The following is a 21610-nucleotide window of genomic DNA, read 5'->3' on the forward strand; positions in this document are numbered from 1 at the left end:
AAATCTAAGGCACCATCAATTGTAAGACACACCATTATTTTGTGTCCCTCTAAGAAAGAAAAAGTGCTGCTAGTTAAATATGGCACGGTGCTTTTTTTACCATCCGTTTTAAGGTACATTCCAATTTCAGAGATGTTAAAATGCGTGAAAGATATTGTGTCCTAAAATTGATGAAATATAGCGTTTAGGAAGTTTCTACTCTTCTTCTTCACCTCTGTCTTTTCCCAATCTGTTGTTTTTAGTATGTTCTATTTTCCCAGCGTTACTCTTCAGGGACAGCTCACATCTCACCTCCTTCATGACGCCTGTGTAGATCCTTAAAATGAGATGTTCCAAGTTTCCTTTGAACATGTTTCTTATGCCCCTTTCAATTTTGAATATTTCTCCTTAATAGAGAATCAGAAGCAAAACAGGAGTTAAGTAGTTCTGCTTTCTCTGCATCATCTGTTACCATTATACCATCTGCCCCAAGCAGTAGGCCTAAACCTTCTTTCTTGTTCTTCTTGCTCTACATGTATTTTTTAAACCCTTTTTATTGTTCTTAACATTTTTCACCAGCCTCCGCTCATTCTGGGCTCACTCTTTACTTACGTGATTCTCCTTGTTTCACACCTCTCTTTTGTACTCATCCTTGTTCACATGCCTTTCTTTTCGTTCTTTTATTTTTTCTTAAATAAGTTTCTTAAAATTCTGAACTTATCATAGCACACCTTACAAAGCCGTATTGGATTTTTAAGATGCCATTTTCTTTTTTTTCTTACCAGATTAACTTTGTTTTATATTGTCAGAATTTCACCTTTTAGAAACTCTCTTAAAAAAGATCTCCCTCTCACGATATAATTTCTGCTGTGGCATCATACAACTGTTTTTGCTAAACTTGATTCACTTCCTTAAAGTGTCAGTTTCTAGTATTCCTTTTTGTAACCAATAGGAACTCCAAGATGGCATGGTTGCTTTTTCTCATGGGTTTCATTTCCACTACACTATTTTATGCTTGAACGTCAGAATTAATTCCAAAAATGTAGTTCCTTTCATTATTTCTTCCAACTGATGAAAGATGAAATGCTAAAATGCTATAAAATGCATAAAACATAAATATACACCTAAACAAATTATTATAAGGTGAACACTCATGTAACCATTACTCAAATCAAGAAATAGGACATTACCAGCATCCTGGAAGCCTTCATAGCCTCTTCCCAATTCTAGCCACCTTTCTCCCTCCAAAAGTAATCACTATTTTGATTTATGTGGTAACTACTTTTTAGCTTTCCTGTATAGTTTTACCACCAAAATGTGTCATTAAGACTATCGTTTGGGTGCTGGCCTGGTGGCGCAGTGGTTAAGTGTGCACGTTCCACTTCGGCGGCCCAGGGTTTGCCAGTTCAGATCCCAGGTGCGGACATGGCACCGTTTGGCAAGCCATGCTGTGGCAGGCGTCCCACATATAAAGTGGAGGAAGATGGGCACGGATGTGAGCTCAGGGCCAGTCTTCCTCAGCAAAAAGAGGAGGATTGGCAGCAGTTAGCTCAGGGCTAATCTTCCTCAAAAAAAAAAAAATTGACTATAGTTTAATTTAGTCTGTTTTTGAATATTATATAAATTGGATTAAGCAGAATGTATCTTTTGTTTCTGGCTTGAGATTTATCTATGTTGTTGCCTATAGCAGTAGTCCGGTCATTTTCATTGCTGTATATATTCCATTGCATGCGTTTACCATAGTGTATCCATTCTATTGATGGACTTTTGGGTTGTTTTCAGTTTCTGTTACAAATGCTATTAACATTCTTGTATATTTTTACTGGTACACATGTGCATACATTTCTGTTGAGTATATTCCTAAGACTGGAATTGCTGGCTCATCATGCATCTTTATTTTTAACTTTAATAGATTATGCCAAACTATTTTCCGAAAAATAGTTGTACTGATTTTATACTTCTTCTAGCAGTGAATGCAAGTTCCTTTGGGTGCCACATCTTCGCTGATATTTAGTAAAGTCAGACTTTATTAGCTGTTCTGGTGGATAACTAACTACAGTGTAATTTACATTTACCTGATTATTAGTGAGATTGAATAACTCCTTATTTGTTTATGAGAAGTGCCCCTTTAGGGTTCTTGGCCACATTTTTATGGGTTGTTTGTCTTTTTCTTACTGATCTGTAAGAGTTCTTTGTTCTGCCCATGACCCCTTTATCAGTGTATGTGTTGCAGTTATCTTCTTCCACTCAGTGGTTAACCTTTCCCTTAGTTGTGTTCCTTCATGACTGGAAGTTCACTTAATTTAGTATAGTCTAGGTTGTCAATCTTTTATGGTTAATGCTTCTTGTGCCACATTTAAGATGTCAATCCTACCCCAACATCGTGAAGATACTCTTCTATTGTTTTGCCTATCACATTTAGGTCTACAATCCATCTTGTTGATTGTTGTGTATGACGTGAGGTGGTGTATGCAGTATGGATACTCGGATGACCAAGCACCATGTTTTGGAAAGATCCTGTTTCCCAGTACTGCCCTGCAGTACCACCTTTGTCATAAATCCCATGCATGTATGTTTGGGTTGTTTCTGGACTGTTTCATTGGTGTATTTGTCTATTCTTGCACCAGTGCCACACTGTCTTAATTACTGTGGCTTTATGATTAGTCGATGTTTAACAGAGGAAGTTCTCCTACATCTTCTTCAAAAGCTAATCTCGGCCCTGTCTATGCATTTCCATATACATTTAGAATCAGCTTGTTGAGTTCCGCCAAAACAAAACAAAGATCCTTTTCATATTTATTGAATCTGTGTATTATTGAATCTATAGATTCAAAGTTTATTCAATTTTATTGAATTAATAGATACTGAATATATAGATTAAATAGATTTATTGAATCTATTGATCTTTAGGCGTCTATCAAAGTGACATCTTTGCAATATTGAGTTGTCCAATCTATGAACATATGAACATGTTCTATCTATTGAATTATCCCATTTGCAACAACATGTTTTCCTTTGTCTTTAATGCTATACTTGAGTATTTGCTAACCTGTTCTGATTCTGTCTACCTATTTATCCCTTTACTCTGTGCTTTGTAACTCCTTTCTCCCTTTTCTTTTTCAAGTATGAGGGCCTTCTTGAGGATTTCTTGTAGTGGGGGTCTTGTGGTTACAAACTCCCTTAGCCTTTGTTTGTCTGGGAAAGTTTTTATTTTGCCATTATATCTGAGGGGGTATTTTTGCTGGGTAGAGTATTGGCTGAAAGTTTTTCTCCTTCAAAGATTTGAATATGTCATTCTAGTCTCTCCTTACCTGTAAGGTTTTTGCAGAGAAAACTGCTGAAAGCCTGATAAGGTTTCCTTTGTAGGTTATTTTCTTCTGCCTTGCAGTCCTTAGCATTCTTTCTCTGTCATTCACTTTTGCCAGTTTCACTACTATATGCCTTCTCATAGGTCTTTTTACATTGACATATTTAGGAGATCTGATAGCTTCTTCCACATGGATTTCCATCTCCTTCCCTAGGTTTTGGAAGTTCTCTGCTATTATTTCTTTGAACAAGCTTTCTGCTCCATTCTCCTTCTCTTCTCCTTCTTGAATAGCTATAATTCTTATGTTGCATTTCCTAATTAAGTCAGATGTTTCTCGCAGACTTTCTTCATCTTTTTAGTCTTAGTTCTCTCTCTTCCTCTATCGGGAGCATTTCAACATGTCTATCTTTAATTATGCTGATGCTCCTCTATGACGTCCACTCAGGCATTCAGGTAATCCATATTTTGTTTTATTTCTTCCATTGTGTCTTTCATCTCTAATATTTCTGATTGATTCTTCTTTATAGTTTCAATCTCTTTTGTGAAGTAGCTCCTGAACTCATTGAATTGGTTCTTTACATTCTCTTTTACCTTGTTGAGTTTTTTGATGATAGCTATTTTGAATTCTTCCTCATTTAAATTACATATTCCTGTGTCCTCAGGATGGATTTCTGGGTACTTGTCATTTTCTCTCTGCTCTCAACCTTTAATATAATGTTTGATATTGCTAGAGGACGTGACTCTGTTTTTACGCATCCTGGTATTATTTGGTTGCAGTTACTGCCTGTTGCCTCTGGGCAGGGGTCAAGAGCCAGGTATTCTGAGCCCTGTGCCTTCCGCCAAGATCCCAGGTGCTGGAGCTGGCCCTGGGTGGGTCGGGGGAGGGGCACTTTCTCCTGCTGCTCTCAGGGTTTTCTCACTCTGCTCTCGCTATCTGCTCTCCTGCAGTGTTGGCTTGATGAGGTCAACCCCGTGAAAGCTTTCACCCCCATAGAGGGCTTCCCTCTAGGCTGCAAGGGCCCTCGGGGATCCTTGAAGTTCCTGTGAACAAATGTCCCCTCCCCTGTTCCTTCCCTCTGGGAGGCCTCCCACCATCCAGATCACAGTCTCTAGGGGAGGGAGCAGAGTTTTCTCATATCCCGTTCCACTTCCTCTGAGGGGGACTCCAGCCTCTCTGTGCTCCGTCCTATGGCTGCATGGGTCTCTCAGACGTTTTTTGTGTTGTATGTGTATGTCCTCTGTTGGAGTATGAATGTCTTTTTCGTTGTGTGGTGGAGGGGCGAGATTACCAGGACAGCTCACTCCGCCATGATGATGATGTCACTCCTCCATTTTTTTTTCACTTTTTTAATGTGACTGGTAGAAAAGTCAAAGTTCCATGTATAGCTTGCATTTGTGGTTTGCATTGTATTTCTGTTGGATAATGTAGCTATATAGTGAAGTCATTGAGAACACATTCTGTGTAGCCTGGATTGGATTCCTGGCTTTACTTTTTAGTAGAAGTATAATACTGGGCTGTTTTCTTAATTTCTTACTTTAATTTTCTCTTCTGTAAAATGAGAAATAAGAGTAATATCCATTTCAAAAATAAATTGTGAAAGTGAAACAAGATAAAGAAGATAAAGCACTTAGCACAATGAACAAATTACAATAAATGTTGATAAAAATTTAGCCATTTTTTTGTGTTTTTGTTAGTATACTATCAGATTTTATAGTTCACTGGATATTTTCTTTCTGTCCCTTAACATCTTTCCCTTCACTGATAGTAGTAGAGTTCTTAGCTGGACACTATAATTTGACTGGGGACATAAACATATGTACGAATTCTGTAAGAGAGGAAGAATATGCCACAGGCATATTCATTAGCTGCAGAAAATTTAATGCTTCTCCAAGATAGTATTGCCTAAAATATGTCTGCGGACTATGTGGCAACTATATAAACATGCTTTGCAACTGTGGTCCAAAAAGGAATCACATATCCAAGAGATGGTAGTGTGTTGGAAACAATATTGTTCCAGGACTTGAGAAGTGGGCCCTAGTCCTAATTCTACCACTGTGTTCATCTGGACTCCAGTTTCCTTATTGTAAAATCATGAGGTTGAGTTAGATGATCACATAGGCCCCTTCGGGGTCTATGATTTTTGCATATTAATGCTTGTGTATCACGTATTTTTAATCTATTATCCAATTATCCTTAGGTTTTCCAGCTTATATTGGAATGGTAAGAGTGGACATAAGGTTCAAAGAGATATAGAGTCTTGGTAGGATAGAGGCACAACTGTTTGATTCATCCAGAAAATCTTACAAGATGCTTTAGGTTGCAGCTAAACTGTTTTTTCCAGAATTGGCTTTAAATGTGTCTTTAGATTGTATTAAGGTCCCATATAGACAGGAATTAGAATTATAGTTTAATGGAAGGATTGCTGGACTTGTAAGAATAAGTTGGGTTTTAACCCAACTTTGCTGCTAGACAATTAAGTAAATCCTGAACAAGTTTTCTCTGTTTTGACTTCTCTATATGTAGTAATATGGAATGTAACACCTTACTCAGAGTAGGCACTTGAAAAATTAAAGAAATTAATACTTTTTGTCCTGCCTACTGTTCAGGATTTGCATTAGTATCTATGAAAGTACATTAGGGGAAAAGAATTGAAAATGTTATATGGATAAAGATCTATGGTTTTTTTAAAAACTCTCTACTCAGACCATTCTTGTAAGTTCTATTTAATTGTCAAAGGATAGTTGGTTTTTATTTTTAAAGTATAGAGCTTTGAAAAAGATGGAAATATCCTCAGTTCATTTCTTGAAGCTAGCACAACCTTGAATTTGTGAAAGTGAGTTTAAACTGAGAAAAGATAGTGTATACACACACATTGGTCACCTATACACAAGTGCACACAATGGTTACACACATATGCTAAAATCCAAATAAAATATTAGGATATCAAATTCAACAGTGTATTAAAAAAGTGTATATATTGACCAGGAAAGGGTTTATCTCAGAAATATAAAGATGGCTTTATACCATGAAACCTGCCCATAATTCATTATATCAACACATTAGAGGAAAACTTATGATGATTTTAAAAAGAGGGGAAAATCATTTGATAAAAATCCATTAACTTCCCTCAGAGAGAAATGAAAGTAAAACCACAGTGAGACAACGTGTAGTACTGGCAGTGTGTGGGAAAATGGGCACTCATCCTTTGGTGGCAGTGTGAATTGTTACACCTTATGGGAAAAAACTGATAATAGCTACTGAAGTAAAAACACACACTATCCTTTGGGTGCTCTCACTTTTGGGACTCACTCCTACAATATATAGGATAATAGTATTACTATAATACTAATATATACTGTTATAGTATATTAGTATTTATAGTCAAGGATATCTGTTTCATAGTTTGTAATAATTAAAAACTGCAAACAACCTGAATGACTATTAATCACTGGAAGAGTGATTGAATAAATTATATTACATCTGTACTATGGAATATGGTGCAACCTTTGACCAGGAGGGATATCCATGATGATACTGTTAAGTTGAGATGTGGAGTGACAAATTGTAGATTATTGTAATCCTTCTTTTGTGTGTGTGTGTGTGTGTGTGTGTGTCTGTGAGGAAGATTGGCCCTGAGCTACCATCTGTTGCCAGTCTTCTTCTTTTGCTTGAGGAAGATTGTTGCTGACCTAACATCTGTGCCAGTCTTCCTCTATTTTGTGAGGGATGCCTCCACAGTGTGGCTTGACAAGTGATGCTAGGTCCACAGCGAGGATCCAGACCTACAAACCCCTGGCCGCTAAAGCAGAGCATGCAAACTTAACCACTACATTACTGGGCTGGCCCCAATGTAATCCATTTTTTTGTAAAATGTAAGAAAGAATATATATGTTAATGTTTGCATGAGAAATGTGTGAAAGGACTGGGTTAAGAGAGGTGGTGAAATTGGTGAAGTGGGGAAATCATTGATTTTCTTGATATGTTTCTACAGTATTTGATTTATTATGAAGTACATTTGTTACTTTTGTAATAATCACATTTAATAAAGAAAAAGATGCTAAATAGATTCAAAGTATGAGGAGGTGAGTTCTAAAGAACCTGGATTTGGCCAGAGACATGAAACATAGAAAAGTATTATGCATACCTTTTATTGTAGAGAGTACTTGTAATCATTTTCATTCACAACCATTATCACAAGTTATGTCTGAAAATAAAGATATTTTATGGTAAGAGATGGAGGATTTAATGATTTTTTTTCTTTTATAGCAACTCCGCTCCAATATTCGAGAAATGGAGAAACTTTGTTTGAAAGTCCGAAAGGATGATGTAGGACTTCTAAAGAGAATGATAGATCCTGTTAAAGAAGAAGCATCAGTAGCAACAGCAGAATTTCTCCAGCTCCATCTGGAATCTGTAGAAGAACTTAAGAAACAGTTTAATGATGAAGAAACTTTGTTACAGCCTTCTCTGACCAGATCCATGACTGTTGGTGGTAATGTACCAAGTCTTATTCTTGATCATGAGTTCACCTCCTTCTATAGATATTGCAGATAGTATTTAAGTTTCTGGGGATCACCTTCTATTCCAATATGCTGAATTCTTGCTCCTTGAGTCTGCCTGGAAATGCATAACCTAGAAGTTTTGCAGCACAGAAATTTTGAGGCTATGCTGTATAGAGTGGAACTTCAGGGTTTCAAGTACCTATTTGTCTATAAGTTGAAAATAAATTTTAAAGTGTTTTGTAAGGAGAATGTCATCCTTGTCTACAGAGCATTCCTCTCTCATCTCTAGGTGCAGGGACAGCCTGGTCAGGCAGGCTTCTTCCTAGGGCATTGTGGTTTTCACAGCAGATGTTAGATCTGTCTCCCAGCTCAGTTTTCTGAATTTAAGTGAGAACATAAAAAAAAAAATCTGCACTGGGGGTCATGCCATCGACTTTTGTGGAGTGATACTCTAAGAAACAGCCCATGAAACTTGTCACTATATCTCTTCTAAGGATGTAATTGATAACTGTTGATTATATTATACTGATGTCTTTATAAGAAACCCTGAAAAAAAGTTCTTGGTTTATTTCATAGTAGTATTTCAAAGCAATTGGTCTTTTTTTAATCTTATGGGTATTGAATGGTGTAAGTGATAAGGTTTCTTCACTTGAGGTGTTTACTAGAAAGCTTAAATCCAAATTTTTTGACTACCAAAAGCCAAATTTTTTAACTATCCTGGCTTCACTTTGTAATTGCTGCCCTTGTGTTTTCTTTTTTGTTTTAGAGTTTCTCTTTTATTTTTAATTTATGCCATCTTGTTATATTTTATGTATGTTCTAAGCTGCCTTAAATCTTTATGGAAAAGGTGGGGTATAAATAAATTACAAATTAGAAAAGAACCTGAGAGATGCTGCGCCTGTCCAGCTTTCCTCTTTCATTTACCCAGGAGGCTCCTGCACCACTCCCTGTCTCCAAACCCAGATTATTTTTAACGTCATATTTTGAGTGCTAATGATCCAGTAATTTATAGGAAAATAAAAAAAATTGGAAGAAACATCTAGGCCATCATCCAGACTTTCTGGGTAATCTTGCTTTTGTTCTGTCTTTAGTATCTAGCACTTAGTACATGGTGCTTGGCACATAGTGAGCCATTAATAAATGTTTTATAAATATGAGTGAATAAGTATCTTTTTAGAGACAATTTCGTAATTTGAGATGTGCTATAATCACTTCACTCTGTGGGTAACGAGTACCTAAAGTGTTGTTTTGGGTAGAAGGAAATGTTAGCATTCAGCCCTTGGCTAAAGAGTATTTGGGAAGAATGCTTTTTGATAGTTTGTAGTTACTGTTTACATTATTCTGTTCATATATAATTATCACCACCATATTGATGAAGCCAAATGCTGTTCTTATCATTTAGTGCAAACTGAGGCTTTATGTGCATGTTTAGAGAAACTGGGCTTTATAGTTCCATGTGATTAAGGGGCCATCATTGTGACAGTTGTGATAGTGGTAATGACGGTGAAGACATGCTGAATTTTCTGGAAAGAGTCACTGCATCAATCTCTTCTGCTATTTAGGTTTGAATTGCCCATCACCAGCAATTCCCTAGCAAACAAAAATTTTGAGTTCTGAGAATTTTCTTACAATATAGTACCATTCTAATATTTGCTTTAATTTGCATTTTATTATTGCATTATTTGTGTTTCTACCAGTAGGACTGTTTGGGCTCAACAAACTTGGGTTTATATATCATCAGAGGAACTGGGTGATTATTACAAGAAGGCAGTTTACCCAGTTTGCTGGCAGTTAACTTTCTCCATAGGAAGCTGACTGGTGTAAAAAAAAACTGTTGGCAGAATTTGAGGAAGTGTGTGTACAGAGGAAGTGAAAAAGATTGGAGCAGAGCCAGAGGATGAGGGAGAAGAAATAGTGGGTGAAATTAATTTTCCAATTTTGTTGATTCTCAAACTTCTCAATTCATGGAACACCAAATTGGCTAAAGATCTAATCACTTGCCACTGGGAGAATCTACAAAATTAAATCTCTATAAGTAGTGCTGATTTGATTGAGATAGTCATTCCACTTATAAAATCAAGTATCTAAGTTATACCTAAAACAATATGTAGAATTTCAAATTCTGAATGGTCTGCTGGTTAGATTGTGCTTTGCCTTTGACTCCGTTGCCAACATTAAGCAGTGAAAATGAACAGTTGCACCAGATGCCTGAGTATTTCACTGAATGTGAGAGTTTCTACTAGGTTGCCTTAAATCCAGAAATTTTATTAACAAATAATTGAGAGGATGGGAAAAGAGAAGAATAATGAAAAGAAAGCAACTAATTTACATAAGACTTTAATAGTGGGGTAGGAATTGGGTTTGCTCCATGAGTGGTCTTCTTAGCTATGGAGTCTTCTGTCATTCTACAGGTTTTTATCCTGTACTCTGGTTTTTCCTTACTTTTGCTTTAGATACTCATTCTAGTAGTGACAGCCTATACAGAAAAATGTGTTTGATTTGCACAGAAGTTAAGTGCCTTAAAATACTTTTTCCTTTAAAAATTCCACCTGATTCTAAATAAATTGGTTGGAAACATCAGCTTAGATTCAGGAGCACTGTTGCCACATTTCCATGAGTGAGATCAAAATACAAAAATAGTCTTTCATTTACAGATAGAAATAGCAAGTATAATAGGGCATTTTATGTTCTCTGGAGAGAGAAACTTATTAAGTTTAGGAGGAAGCTGTGGTGATTTTGCTGTTTCTTTTGTTCAGATTCTGAAAGTTTCTAAAGCATATCTTCTCTGCCAATCTTGCCTGATCTGGGAAACTCCCTCTGTCTCACTTGAGTATCTAGTTTCGTTTTTAGCGTATTGTGTCCCACCAAGAGACGTGATGAGCCTACAAGTTTGATTTGCATATAGAAAGATGTATCGGGTCCTACAGAGTGAATCAGTGCTTCTCTTCCTCCTTGTCTTTCTTACTCTCCATCCAGCACACACACTTCACCAGTGCAGCAGGAACAGAATCTTATTACATTTTAAACAAATATTCACAAAAGAATCTAATCTTAAAACTGCTGGGAACTTCAGACCAGTGTATTGAATTTGATGAAATATTAGATTTTGTCACAGTTATATACATGTACTGAACAGTTTTATGAAACATGTAGATGGTTTTGTGTATTATTTGAAGATGTATTTTCTATTGGTTTTAATTTTCTTAAAAATCCTCCTTTGCAGCTGAGTTAAGCCCTAACTTACAGTTCATTTTATTTTGATAGATAGGTTTATATAGATGATCAGTAAACTAATTTCACTATTTTTAAGCTGTTAGAACATGAAAAAATTCAGGAAATGCTTTTGAATTAATTTAGATTTATAATGAAACTTTTCCTAATGTAGTAAAGTTTATATATATTGTGTTGTAATTCTTAGGAGAATCATTGCCCTTCATGAAGTATGCAGAGAGAGAGAATGAATAAATGAATGTATGTGTGTATGTATGTATGTTTGGACATATAGAGAAAAGAGGAAAGTCTTGTGTCCATGAGAAAGCTTATTTCTCACTTCAACTAAAAATATCTTAGTGATTATTTGAGTTTATAGTCAATAATAAGATTTTAACACTGGAGTTTGAACCACAGTTGTGAGTGATACATATATGTTCTAAGCCTTTACACCTGCAGTTGTTTGCATGTGGATGGAATTATCTGAGATTATTATGTCATATAAAACAATAGTAATTTTTTATTGAGTTCATAATAGTTTACATCATTGTGAAATTTCACTTGTACATTATTTCTGTCTGTCACCACATAAGTGCTCCCCTTCACCCCCATTCCCCTGGTAACCACTGAACTGTTTTCTTTGTCCCTGTGTTTGTTTGTATTCCACATATGAGTGAAATGGCTTGGTGTTTGTCTTTCTCAGTCTGGCTTATTTTGCTTAGCATAATTCCCTCCAGGTCCATCCATGTTGTTGCAAATGAGATGATTTTGTCTTTTTTTATGGCTGAGTAGTATTCCATTGTGTTTATATATATATATATACCGCATCTTCTTTATCCAATCATCAGTCAGTGGGCACTTGGGTTGCTTCCATGTCTTGGCTATTGTGAAAAATGCTTCAGTGAACATAGGGGTGCATAAGTCAGTTTGGATTGTTGATTTCAAATTGTTTGGGTAGATACCCAGCAGTGGGTTAGCTGGGTCATATGGTATTTGTATTTTCAGTTTTTTGAGGAATCTCCTTACTGTTTTCCACAGTGGCTGTACCCACCACAATGGCATTCCCACCAGCAGTGTATGAGGGTTCCCTTCTCTCCACACCCTCTCCAACATTTATTTTTAGTCTTAGTCATTATAGCCATTTTACCAGGTGTAAGGTGGTATCTTAGTGTAGTTTTGATTTATGTTTCCCTGATGATTAGTGATGTTGAACATCTTCTCATGTGTTTATTGGCCATCTGTATATCTTCTTTGGAAAAATGTCTGTTCACATCCTCTACCCAGTTTTTGATCGGGCTGTTTGTTTTTTTGTTCAGTTGTGTGAATTCCTTAATATTATGGAGATTAACCGCTTGTCACATATATGATTTATATTTTCTCCCAATTGGTGGGTTGTCTTTTTGTTTTGATCCTAGTTTCTTTTGCCTTGCAGAGGCTCTTTAGTCTGATGAACTCCCACTTGTTTCTTTTTTCTTTTGTTTCCCTTTTCTGAGAAGACATGGTATTCAAAAAGATCCTTTTTAGTTCGATGTCAAAGAGCGTACTACCTGTATTATCTTCCAGGAGTTTTATGGTTTCATGACTTATCTTCAAGTCTTTGATGCATTTTGAGTTTATTTTTGTGTATAAAACAATAGTGATTTTGACTTCTGTGGACAGGATGAGTTCTTCAGCCTTCTTTCCTGCAGCTTTAATCTGTCTCAGTTTTTGCCTCATCATATCTGTAGCGGTTGTAAAAGCTAAAATCAATGGATGATCACTGAGGTAGTGATTTTTAATACAAGCTGGTATAAATGAATTATGGAAGTTGTAGAAATTAAAGAATTTCCTTTCTTAATTGTTAGTCATGCCTCAGATTGATTAGTGGTATTCAGTGTTGTAAGTTTACAGCAGGATTTTCCATGGAAGAGAACAGATTTCTTTGTTCTAAGACTCCATTTGAACTAAGATACATACGCAGTTTGGTTTCAAGTGAGACATAAATGACTTAAACGTTTCTTATTTTTTACTGAGGGAAATCTTTTATGTTTGCTTAAAATGTCAAACATTTCCCATCCCTTCATTTTTTAGATCAAGAATTTATGTATGATAATCTCTCCTCATTTTGTTATGTACCCTGGCATACTTCATTTGAATCCTTTCTAATAGTACAAAAGTTATGGTTAAAAAATATTTAGAGTGGGCATGGTATTTATAAAGTTCTGCTTTACATTTGGTCTCTTAATTATAATGAAGTTATCGTTATTCATTATCCTATCAAAGAAATTGGAGTTCTTCTTACAATAGGAATATTAAGTGGAAGAAAGGTCCTCAGAGTAATTCACTTATTTTGATTGAAATGAAAATGAAAGTGTCTTTATGTGATAACTTAGGACATAGGGTAAATAACTCTTTTAAGCATTTGTAAAAATCAGAGAGAGCTTTTAAAATATTGAATACATGCCATAAGGTCATAATGTAAAACTTACTCTGTATCTGATGCTTTGACTCTTCTTTTAAGATAAGGACTCGTATTCAGATAAGTTAAGATTTAGATTTAAAAGAAGACTATCAATTCTGATAAGCCTACAAATTACTTTTTAGTCGACTGGCTATGCCCTTCCTAAACAACTCAAACAGGTTTCTTTCCTCAAGAGGTAAGACGTTCATAAATTTTGAAAGTAAAATAGTAATGCAGTTTTATAAAATATAGTTCAGTTTAGGCTAAGATGGAAAAAGAGAGAGAGAGATGAGCTTGGAGTTATAATGATTTACTTTTCGGAATAGATCAGGTGTCACAGGTCACTATGTCATTTCCCTGCAGTGCCTCTCCGCTGTCTGCTGGATAAAACCCAAAGTCTGTAACTGTCCTGCACGCCCCTCCTAACCATCTGTAATGTCTTGACACTTGTAACTCTGTGTCTTTTACTTTATGCTTTGGCAAGACCAAACTGCTGATTTTATGTTAATTATGTTATATTGTTTCTTCTTTGAGGGCCTTTTTCATGCTGGTCTCTCTAGCTAGAATTTTTAGTTCCATCTTTGCCTACCTAGTAAGATCACTTTTTTGAGGAAGCTGTTTTATAAACTTCACACCTCACCAGCTGAGTCAGGTGCAACCCCTAGCTTGGAACTCCTACAAAATAACTATACGTATCTATACTATTTATCTAGATAACAGTGCACTCTTATTATGTTAGGATATCTCTTTGTATGTCTTAACTGTTCTAGAACGTAAGTTCCTTGAGAGCAGCTACTTTGTACTGTTCACTTTTTCATACCAACACAACACATAATGCGTGCTCAGAAAATATTAAAGTGGTAGTTGTTTTGAGCTTGAAGTAAGGGGGACAAAAGGAAAGTAGACCTTTAGCTCTCTTCTTTCCATTTCTACTGCCACTGTCCTAGAGCCTCCCAGCACATTTTTCACTCTAATTTTTTCACCCTTCAACTCCATCCTTGTTCTATTCTTCACACTGCAGCTGTGGTTCCCTTTCTAAGTCTGAAATCTGATTATGGCACCCTCCAGCTTCCCAGTTGTCTCCAAATCCTTTTAATAGTTCCGTATTGATCCTACGAGAAAGACAAAACTCTTTAACATAGTTACAATGCCATGAATAATGTCACCTTAGATTTCCAGCCTCAGTCTTTGCTTGTCTCTTGTCAGAAGTCTATGCTGGGCTGGCCCCGTGGCCGAGTGGTTAAGTTCGCGCGCTCCGCTGCAGGCGGCCCAGTGTTTCGTCGGTTCGAATCCTGGGCGCGGACATGGCACTGCTCGTCAGACCACGCTGAGGCAGCGTCCCACATACCACAACTAGAGGAACCCACAACGAAGAATACACAACTATGTACCGGGGGTCTTTGGGGAGAAAAAGGAAAAAATAAAATCTTTAAAAAAAAAAAAAAAAAAAGAAGTCTATGCTTCAGCTACACGGAACTCCTTTCAGTTCCCAAACCTATGCACCTATTATTCTCCTTGATATGAATGCTGTTTGCTTCTCCCTCCAGCCTTGGCCCAGTTCACCCGTATAATTTCTGTTCATCCTCAGGCTTCAGCTTCAGCACCTTCTCAGAGCACTCTGCCCTCCACAAGTCCGGGTTGAATACCTCTCAGCTGTGCCCACATGGCATTCCATCCTTACCTATATCAGAGTTCTTATCAGACTGTACTGAACTTGCCTGCTAACATGTCTGTATCACGCATTCTATAGTAAGCTCTGTTAGTAATAGCAGCAGGAGCAATGGCAGTGGTAGTAGTAACTATTTATTAATGACCTGTACTTGATATAGAAGTCAGGCATAGTGCGAAGTAAATATCACCTTATTTTACAAATGAGGAAAGTAAGTCAAAGAGATGAAATACTTTCCCAAGTCAAAGTGCTAATAAATAGCCAAACCAGGATTCTAACCCAGGTCTTTCTGGCTGGGCCTATACTCCTAACCACTATACTATGTTCACTCCTTGGAAGTTTGTTTATGGGTTACCGTAGTGGCCCCAGCACCTTAGCACATTGATTGGCATATAGGAGGCATTTTATAAATATCAGTTTAATGAATAAATGATTGGTAAAACCAATGCAAGGAAATAAGACTTGGGGGTGGAGTGTGGAGCACAAATTAATTCATCATCATAGCAGAGTTTAACGAGGAAAGCCTTAGTGGGTTGATGACTTCTTAAAACTCAGAAAAGATGTGAAGCAATGGAGGCCTAGGCCAGAAAAATGACTTTGAGCAGAAGGGCGACAAATGTACGAAAAGATACATATGGTAAGAGGTGTTAGGTTTGATGACGAATTGATTGTTACCAAAAATGACTGATTTGCATTGCTAAAAACACATTACTTCTCTACTTCTAATACCTAATGCATCTGATATTTATTATTAAGATAGCCAAAGAAGAGGTTAATGATTTAGTGATGAAAAGTGTTGAACCTCTTTCTCCTGGGTGTCTCTTCATGGAACGTTGGCCAAATAGAATATTCTCTTTTGGTGCTTCTTCTGCATCTAGCCCTAGTTATTCAGATTGGCTAGATCGTATTTGTAGCCATTTTTTAAAGATGACTTCATAGAATAATTAAGAAAAAAATATTTAACTAACCTGGGAACAGTCTGCTCCTAGATAAATCTATTTTTATACAATAATCAAGTTATGTTTTAGCCTGAATTCAATTAGTAAGCAGTTTACGTGGCAGTTGTTTCATGGAAATGCTATTGCCTTCTAACAAAGCAAATAAACTCTAAACATGAGGCTGTGTCCATCCAGGAGCTTTTCACACTGCTGAAGCTGAAACCGATCCTCAGAGTGTGACTCAGATATACGCATTGCCTGAAATCCCTCGAGATCAAAATGCTGCCGAATCCTGGGAAACCTTAGAAGCGGTATGTGAAACATTATTTTCCTTTTGGTAGCTGTGAGGCATAAGAGTAAGTAATTTCCTCTTTCTCTCTCTTTTCAAGGACTTAATCGAACTTAGCCAACTGGTCACTGATTTCTCTCTCCTAGTAAATGTAAGTATATAACTGTTTTTGGCTCAGAGACGTTAGATTAATAGGATAAGAGGCTTTTATAAATCACTAGGCTTTTGATTAGGATTTTAATAGAAGTTACAATTTGTAAGACTGGTATTGAACCATGGATAGAAGTCTAACTGTCCTCAAATTCCAGATCAATTCAATAAACATTTATTAAGCACTTGTTGTATAAAAGGCACTGTCTTAGGTGCTTGGCATTGGGGATCTGACAAGGTTGGATAAAGAAAGAAAGGAAGCATGCTGTCTGCCTTCAGGGGTTTACAGTGGGTGGAGATATGCTTGGACCCCCAAAACTGAAATTTCAAGTGTGATTGTTAAATGCAAAGACAAGGTATGAAGAGAAGTATTATCCGCTCCAAGGGAAGGAGGCAGGGATTGTGAGGTGGAAGCGTCAAGGGTAGCTTCACAAGATAGGTAGTATTTGCTTAAGCCTTGAAAACTGAGTAAAGTTTCCGCAGGTGGGAGAGAGGGAGTGCATTTGAAGAACGCTGAACAAAGCCTTGGAGTAGTGAAGTGTATGGCCTCCCAGGAATGACAAGTTCTGCAGTGTAACCAAAGCACAAGGTACCATGGGCAAGCAAAGCAGAGTGGCTGAGGGCCAGGTTTAGATGGTACTGAAGGCCATACCAAAGAATTTGCACTTTGTAGGCATTAAGGAGCCAATACAGGTTTTTGAGCAGGTTAGAGTGATGTGATCCTGTCCGTGTTTCAGGAAGATCACTGTTAGCGGTATGAGTAATGGCCTTAAGAGAGGAGGAGGTTATAGGCAGGACAGCTAGTTAGGAGTCATTGCAAGAGTTGCACCAAGAGCAATGGCAATACAAGTGTGAAGGTAAAGGAGAGCTGAGAGGCATTTCTGGGGTGCACTTATTAGGAATTGGAGGAAGATGAAAGAGTCAAAGATAAGAAACATTAAGGCTTTATTCGGCATAATCGGGTAGACAGTGATACTGTTAACATAGATTAGGGAACATAAAGTAGATTTGGTGGGAAAGATAGATTTTCTGTTGTTATTTTTTTAAATTATTCTTATTTTTCCTTCCCAGGAATTATGGGAAGGTTGGATATGTGGATGTGTGTGTATATGTATGTACATAACAGGCTCGAGCCTGTTTCTGCTTATGCTTCTCTTAGGTTTAATTCTTTGTTCTTGATCAGACTGTGATTTGAGGGTTGCACATCTTTGAGTTAGGGTTTCCCTGACATCTGGCTTTAAATTATAAGAAGTTCCCAGATCACACAATCTCAGAATTGGAATTGAACTTAAAAGGACAACTAGTCTAATCCTTCTGCTCTTGCCCAACTTCTCAAATAGATGGTTTTTGCCTCTTTTTGAACAATTACTGCAAGGATGCTTTCTGCTTCAACCATTCCGTTTTGAGGCTCTAACTCCAGAAGTTATTCCTTGTACACAGTAAGCTCTGCCCTGTGATAACTTCCCTCTGGCACTTTGGCCCTCTGGAGCCGTATACTGAACAAATTTTGTCTTTTTCCCATATAAATGTCTCTACTTTTTGAGACCAACATTTTCCTCCTTCACCCTACCCCACCTCACTGTATTTTCTTCTCTTAAGAACCCTTGACTGTCTAATGTGTTCCTTCTAGAATGTGATTTCTAGTCTTTTTAGTACTGGCCCTTTACTCTGCTTGTTTTCTAGTTTGTGGATTTTTCTTGAAATGTAATGCAAAAAATTGAATGCAGTAAATTGTTTAAAGCGTTTTTCTTTTTTGATGGCTTTAAGTCAGAAAAAGCAAAATGTTTGAAGTTTATGGAGTAGATATCTGTACAATATATTAATATATTTACGTATAAAAGGGAATGATACAAGAATCCCAAACTATTTTTGTTTCTAGAATCAAGATTTATTCAATTATTCTAACTCATAATCTCTGATCTAATGTAGTTTTTAAAATCTGTAATGTATGATTACACAAATATATACATTTGTCAAAAGTCATCAATATGTACACATTACAATGTGTGAGTTACAATGTATGTGAATTATACCCAATAAAATTGATTTAAAAAACAAACTAAACATGTATAAAGTTCTTCTCATTCAAGACAAGTACGTTTCCCTCCTAGTGGGATAGACACATGAAAGGAAAGTTAGGGGTTTGTGGCCATGTAACAGTTACATATCCGATTAGGTTACGTAAGCAGCTCCTAACCCCTAATCTAAGGAGGTTCGTACAGGAAGACTTTGGCCATAGCCATAGCTCTATACAAATGTCCTTTTTATAATAATCTGTAAGGACATGAGACGGAATGCTATTAGGCAAAAGCTCAAAGGAGAACCTCTGATTACTATCCCCAGGGTGACTGAGTTCTCGTGACCACATGGTCAAGGATTCACAGAAGCTCCATTTAGGCACCAAATGACTTGGGAACATAACCAGAGTGACCACACATCCTCTCGTTATCATCACATGGTCATGGTAGTATCTGGGCCAATTAACCGTGTGTTTCTGGAGCACTTTCTATGCGCATAGTACTGTGCTAAGCTCCGTGAAGAACAGAGAATCGTATAAAAAGAACCTATAGGATGGTCGCGGTAGCTGCACAGCATCGTGGATGCGTTTAATGTACTGAACTGTATATTTAAAACTGTTAAAAGTTCAAGTTTTATGTTGTGCGTATTTTTACCACAATCAAAAAGAACCTTCAAGGCCCTTGGGAGATCCAGGTGTGGTCCAGTAGATGTGAATAAATTCCTATCTACTAAGCACCCTGCGTCGTCTTTCCTCTGCCATTATTGCTCAAGTGCCCTCTTCTCTTCCTGTGACTGTGAAGCCAGCCTTATTTCTAGTCAAGGGGATGTAAAGAACTGTGGGCCAGTCGCTTAATAGCATGGCACCCTTGGTGCTGGTCCAGTTTTGTCTCTCCCTTTTGCCTTATTCCCTATGGCTTTTATAATCTATTTTTACTCTGGATGCATAAAAACTGGGTTGTGATGGATTAGATCAGATTCCTCCATTTATTACCTATGTGACCTTCGGGGTATTGTGTTGACAGCAATGAGCTTTGTAAAATTAATCAGAAGACTCAATGAGATAGTGTCTATTACTTCCCACCCCCTTCTCTTCTACTGACCCCAACTGCATTTCTGCTTTTGTCCCTCTCTCATTTGATTCCCTCTGTGGCTCCTTGCTTAGAATTCTGCTTTTGCCACCATCATTATGTTTAAACATTTTAGTACGTAGTTCCTGACTCCCTCTTTTATTGCTGGATCTCTTGCTGTCAACATTTTACTTACCTACTCTGTTTACCGCCTACTCTAGGCCAATATAATCCTTACTGTGCCTGTATGTCATAGTGTTTGTAAGCTTGTTTCTGGGCTTTTCTGTGTATATAAGTGCATGTGATTAAGGAGTATGGATTACTTACCTTTGGAGTTCAGAACCAGGATAGCTCAGTGTTATCTGGGATGGTCAAGCTGTAAGACTAGAGCTGCTATTGAAAGTAGCCTGGAAGTTAGAGAGTCAGAAATAAAGGAAAATACCTAGAGTTCTGATGTTAGCTTCTTCAAAGAAACCTGTAGCTTTCCAAGCACATTAATAAAACTACACAGCCACTAGCAAGACTCTCCGTGGGAGAGCATGTATTATGGCTCCAGAAGGATTTGGGGGTGGGTTTGTTGAATGCATTATTGTTGCTTGATGCAGAGAATGCTGGGCCTACAAGTGTCCACCACAAGCTTTCAAGGGAAAAACTTCTTCATTAGTTTTGACTTCAGATGCCCAAACTGCATTCTCCTTGACAAGTATTAACTTAGTAAGTCAAATTTTCTTCAAAATCTTAGGTGCTCCTATAACTGCTCATTAAGATTCACTTATTTTTTTCACGCAGGTAAGGGGACCTAATTCAGTGTTTCTTAAAATGAAATTCATAGACATATTCTTAGAGTCGTTGAAAATTCTTTTTCTTTAAAAAGGAAAGTTTTTATAGTACTCTAGTTTGAGAAACACTACGGTGTCCCTCATAAATGGTTTAGCTCATTGTTAAAGGGATGCTGAGAACATATATGAGGTGCCAAAGTATAAAATGTCAGGAAGGGAGTTTGAAGGTTGTCAAATGTTGGAGGCCCAGGGAGGTGAAAGCAAACATAAGCACATCGGAAGCAAAAAGGGGAGGTTGGTGGATAGAGGTGAGAAGGCTGCTGAGCCACCATTGCTGTCAGCTTGGTTTCCTATACTGGGGTAAGTTTGTGTATGTGTGGTTTGGCCCAGCATAAAGAGCCAAAGACATAGCGGACAAGTGGTGACCAGATTCAGCTCTGAATGGATTCTAGTTTGGCAGTCTCTGGGGAGTGATTAACAACTTTGACACCAGTTTGCTGCCTAACAGTAATTGCTGTGTCATTGAGTCCTTCTTACTCAAGAAGCAGAATTTGAAGATATGGGCAAAGTTTGGGATTCAAACCAAGCAAAATAGGGAAGGAGCAGGCAGATCTGTACAATGAGGGACGACTTTTGATCCCAGGGTAGAGGCTGGTCTTCCCTCTGCCTTGTCTCCAGGCCCGTGTTTAAGCAAGCGCCCTGATGTCAGTGAATGAATCCTTACAGGTGTGGGCTACTCCCCATGGTGAGACAGGCCTCATCAGGTTCTGGGATTGCGGTGATGGGGAGCATTGCAGTTCAAATAACCACTGAGCTCAGGCTTCATTTGGCCCTGTGATCCTTTCTCCAATTATTCTAAAGGATCTTTATGAAAAAATAATAAAGTAAAATTTTTAAATTTCACTTAAAAAAACTCATAGAGCTGCAATATGCAACCTTTTTAGGAAGGAGCATTAAAAAATATTTCCCTGAGGCCTCGAGATTACACTTGAGGTACAGAAATGGCAATAATTATGGCAGATTCCACCATCTTGACGGAACAATTTTGGGGCTGAGAGAAAGACAGTTGGCTATTTTCCCTCTACGCCTCAACTTGTCAAGATACGGAGGTTGATGATCGAGTTTTACATCTGTGATTTATCTGGTAGCATAGACTTGATGCAAGAACGGAAAGTGTTGGGGATGTCCCAAATAGAAACAAGGATAGGGTATCAGAAATCCTGACAAGTGGCACTTATGCTTCTGTGGGTTGGGAAAGGA

At 37.5% G+C, this 21610-nt stretch overlaps 1 protein-coding gene across 5 annotated transcripts in view; it reads left to right on the forward strand.

Moving 5' to 3' along the window:
* STX17 (syntaxin 17) overlaps positions 1 to 21610 on the forward strand; it is a 64193-nt gene that overhangs the window by 33180 nt on the left and 9403 nt on the right. For all 5 annotated transcript variants that reach the window (XM_070595278.1, XM_070595279.1, XM_070595282.1 and 2 more), the window contains exons 4-6: positions 7554 to 7779; positions 16242 to 16357; positions 16436 to 16486. In XM_070595278.1, the coding sequence (XP_070451379.1) occupies positions 7554 to 7779; positions 16242 to 16357; positions 16436 to 16486 (393 nt within the window). The remainder of the gene's footprint in view (positions 1 to 7553; positions 7780 to 16241; positions 16358 to 16435; positions 16487 to 21610) is intronic.

The sequence above is a fragment of the Equus przewalskii genome, chromosome 26 (genome assembly GCF_037783145.1).
Source record: "Equus przewalskii isolate Varuska chromosome 26, EquPr2, whole genome shotgun sequence".
NCBI lineage: Eukaryota > Metazoa > Chordata > Mammalia > Perissodactyla > Equidae > Equus > Equus przewalskii.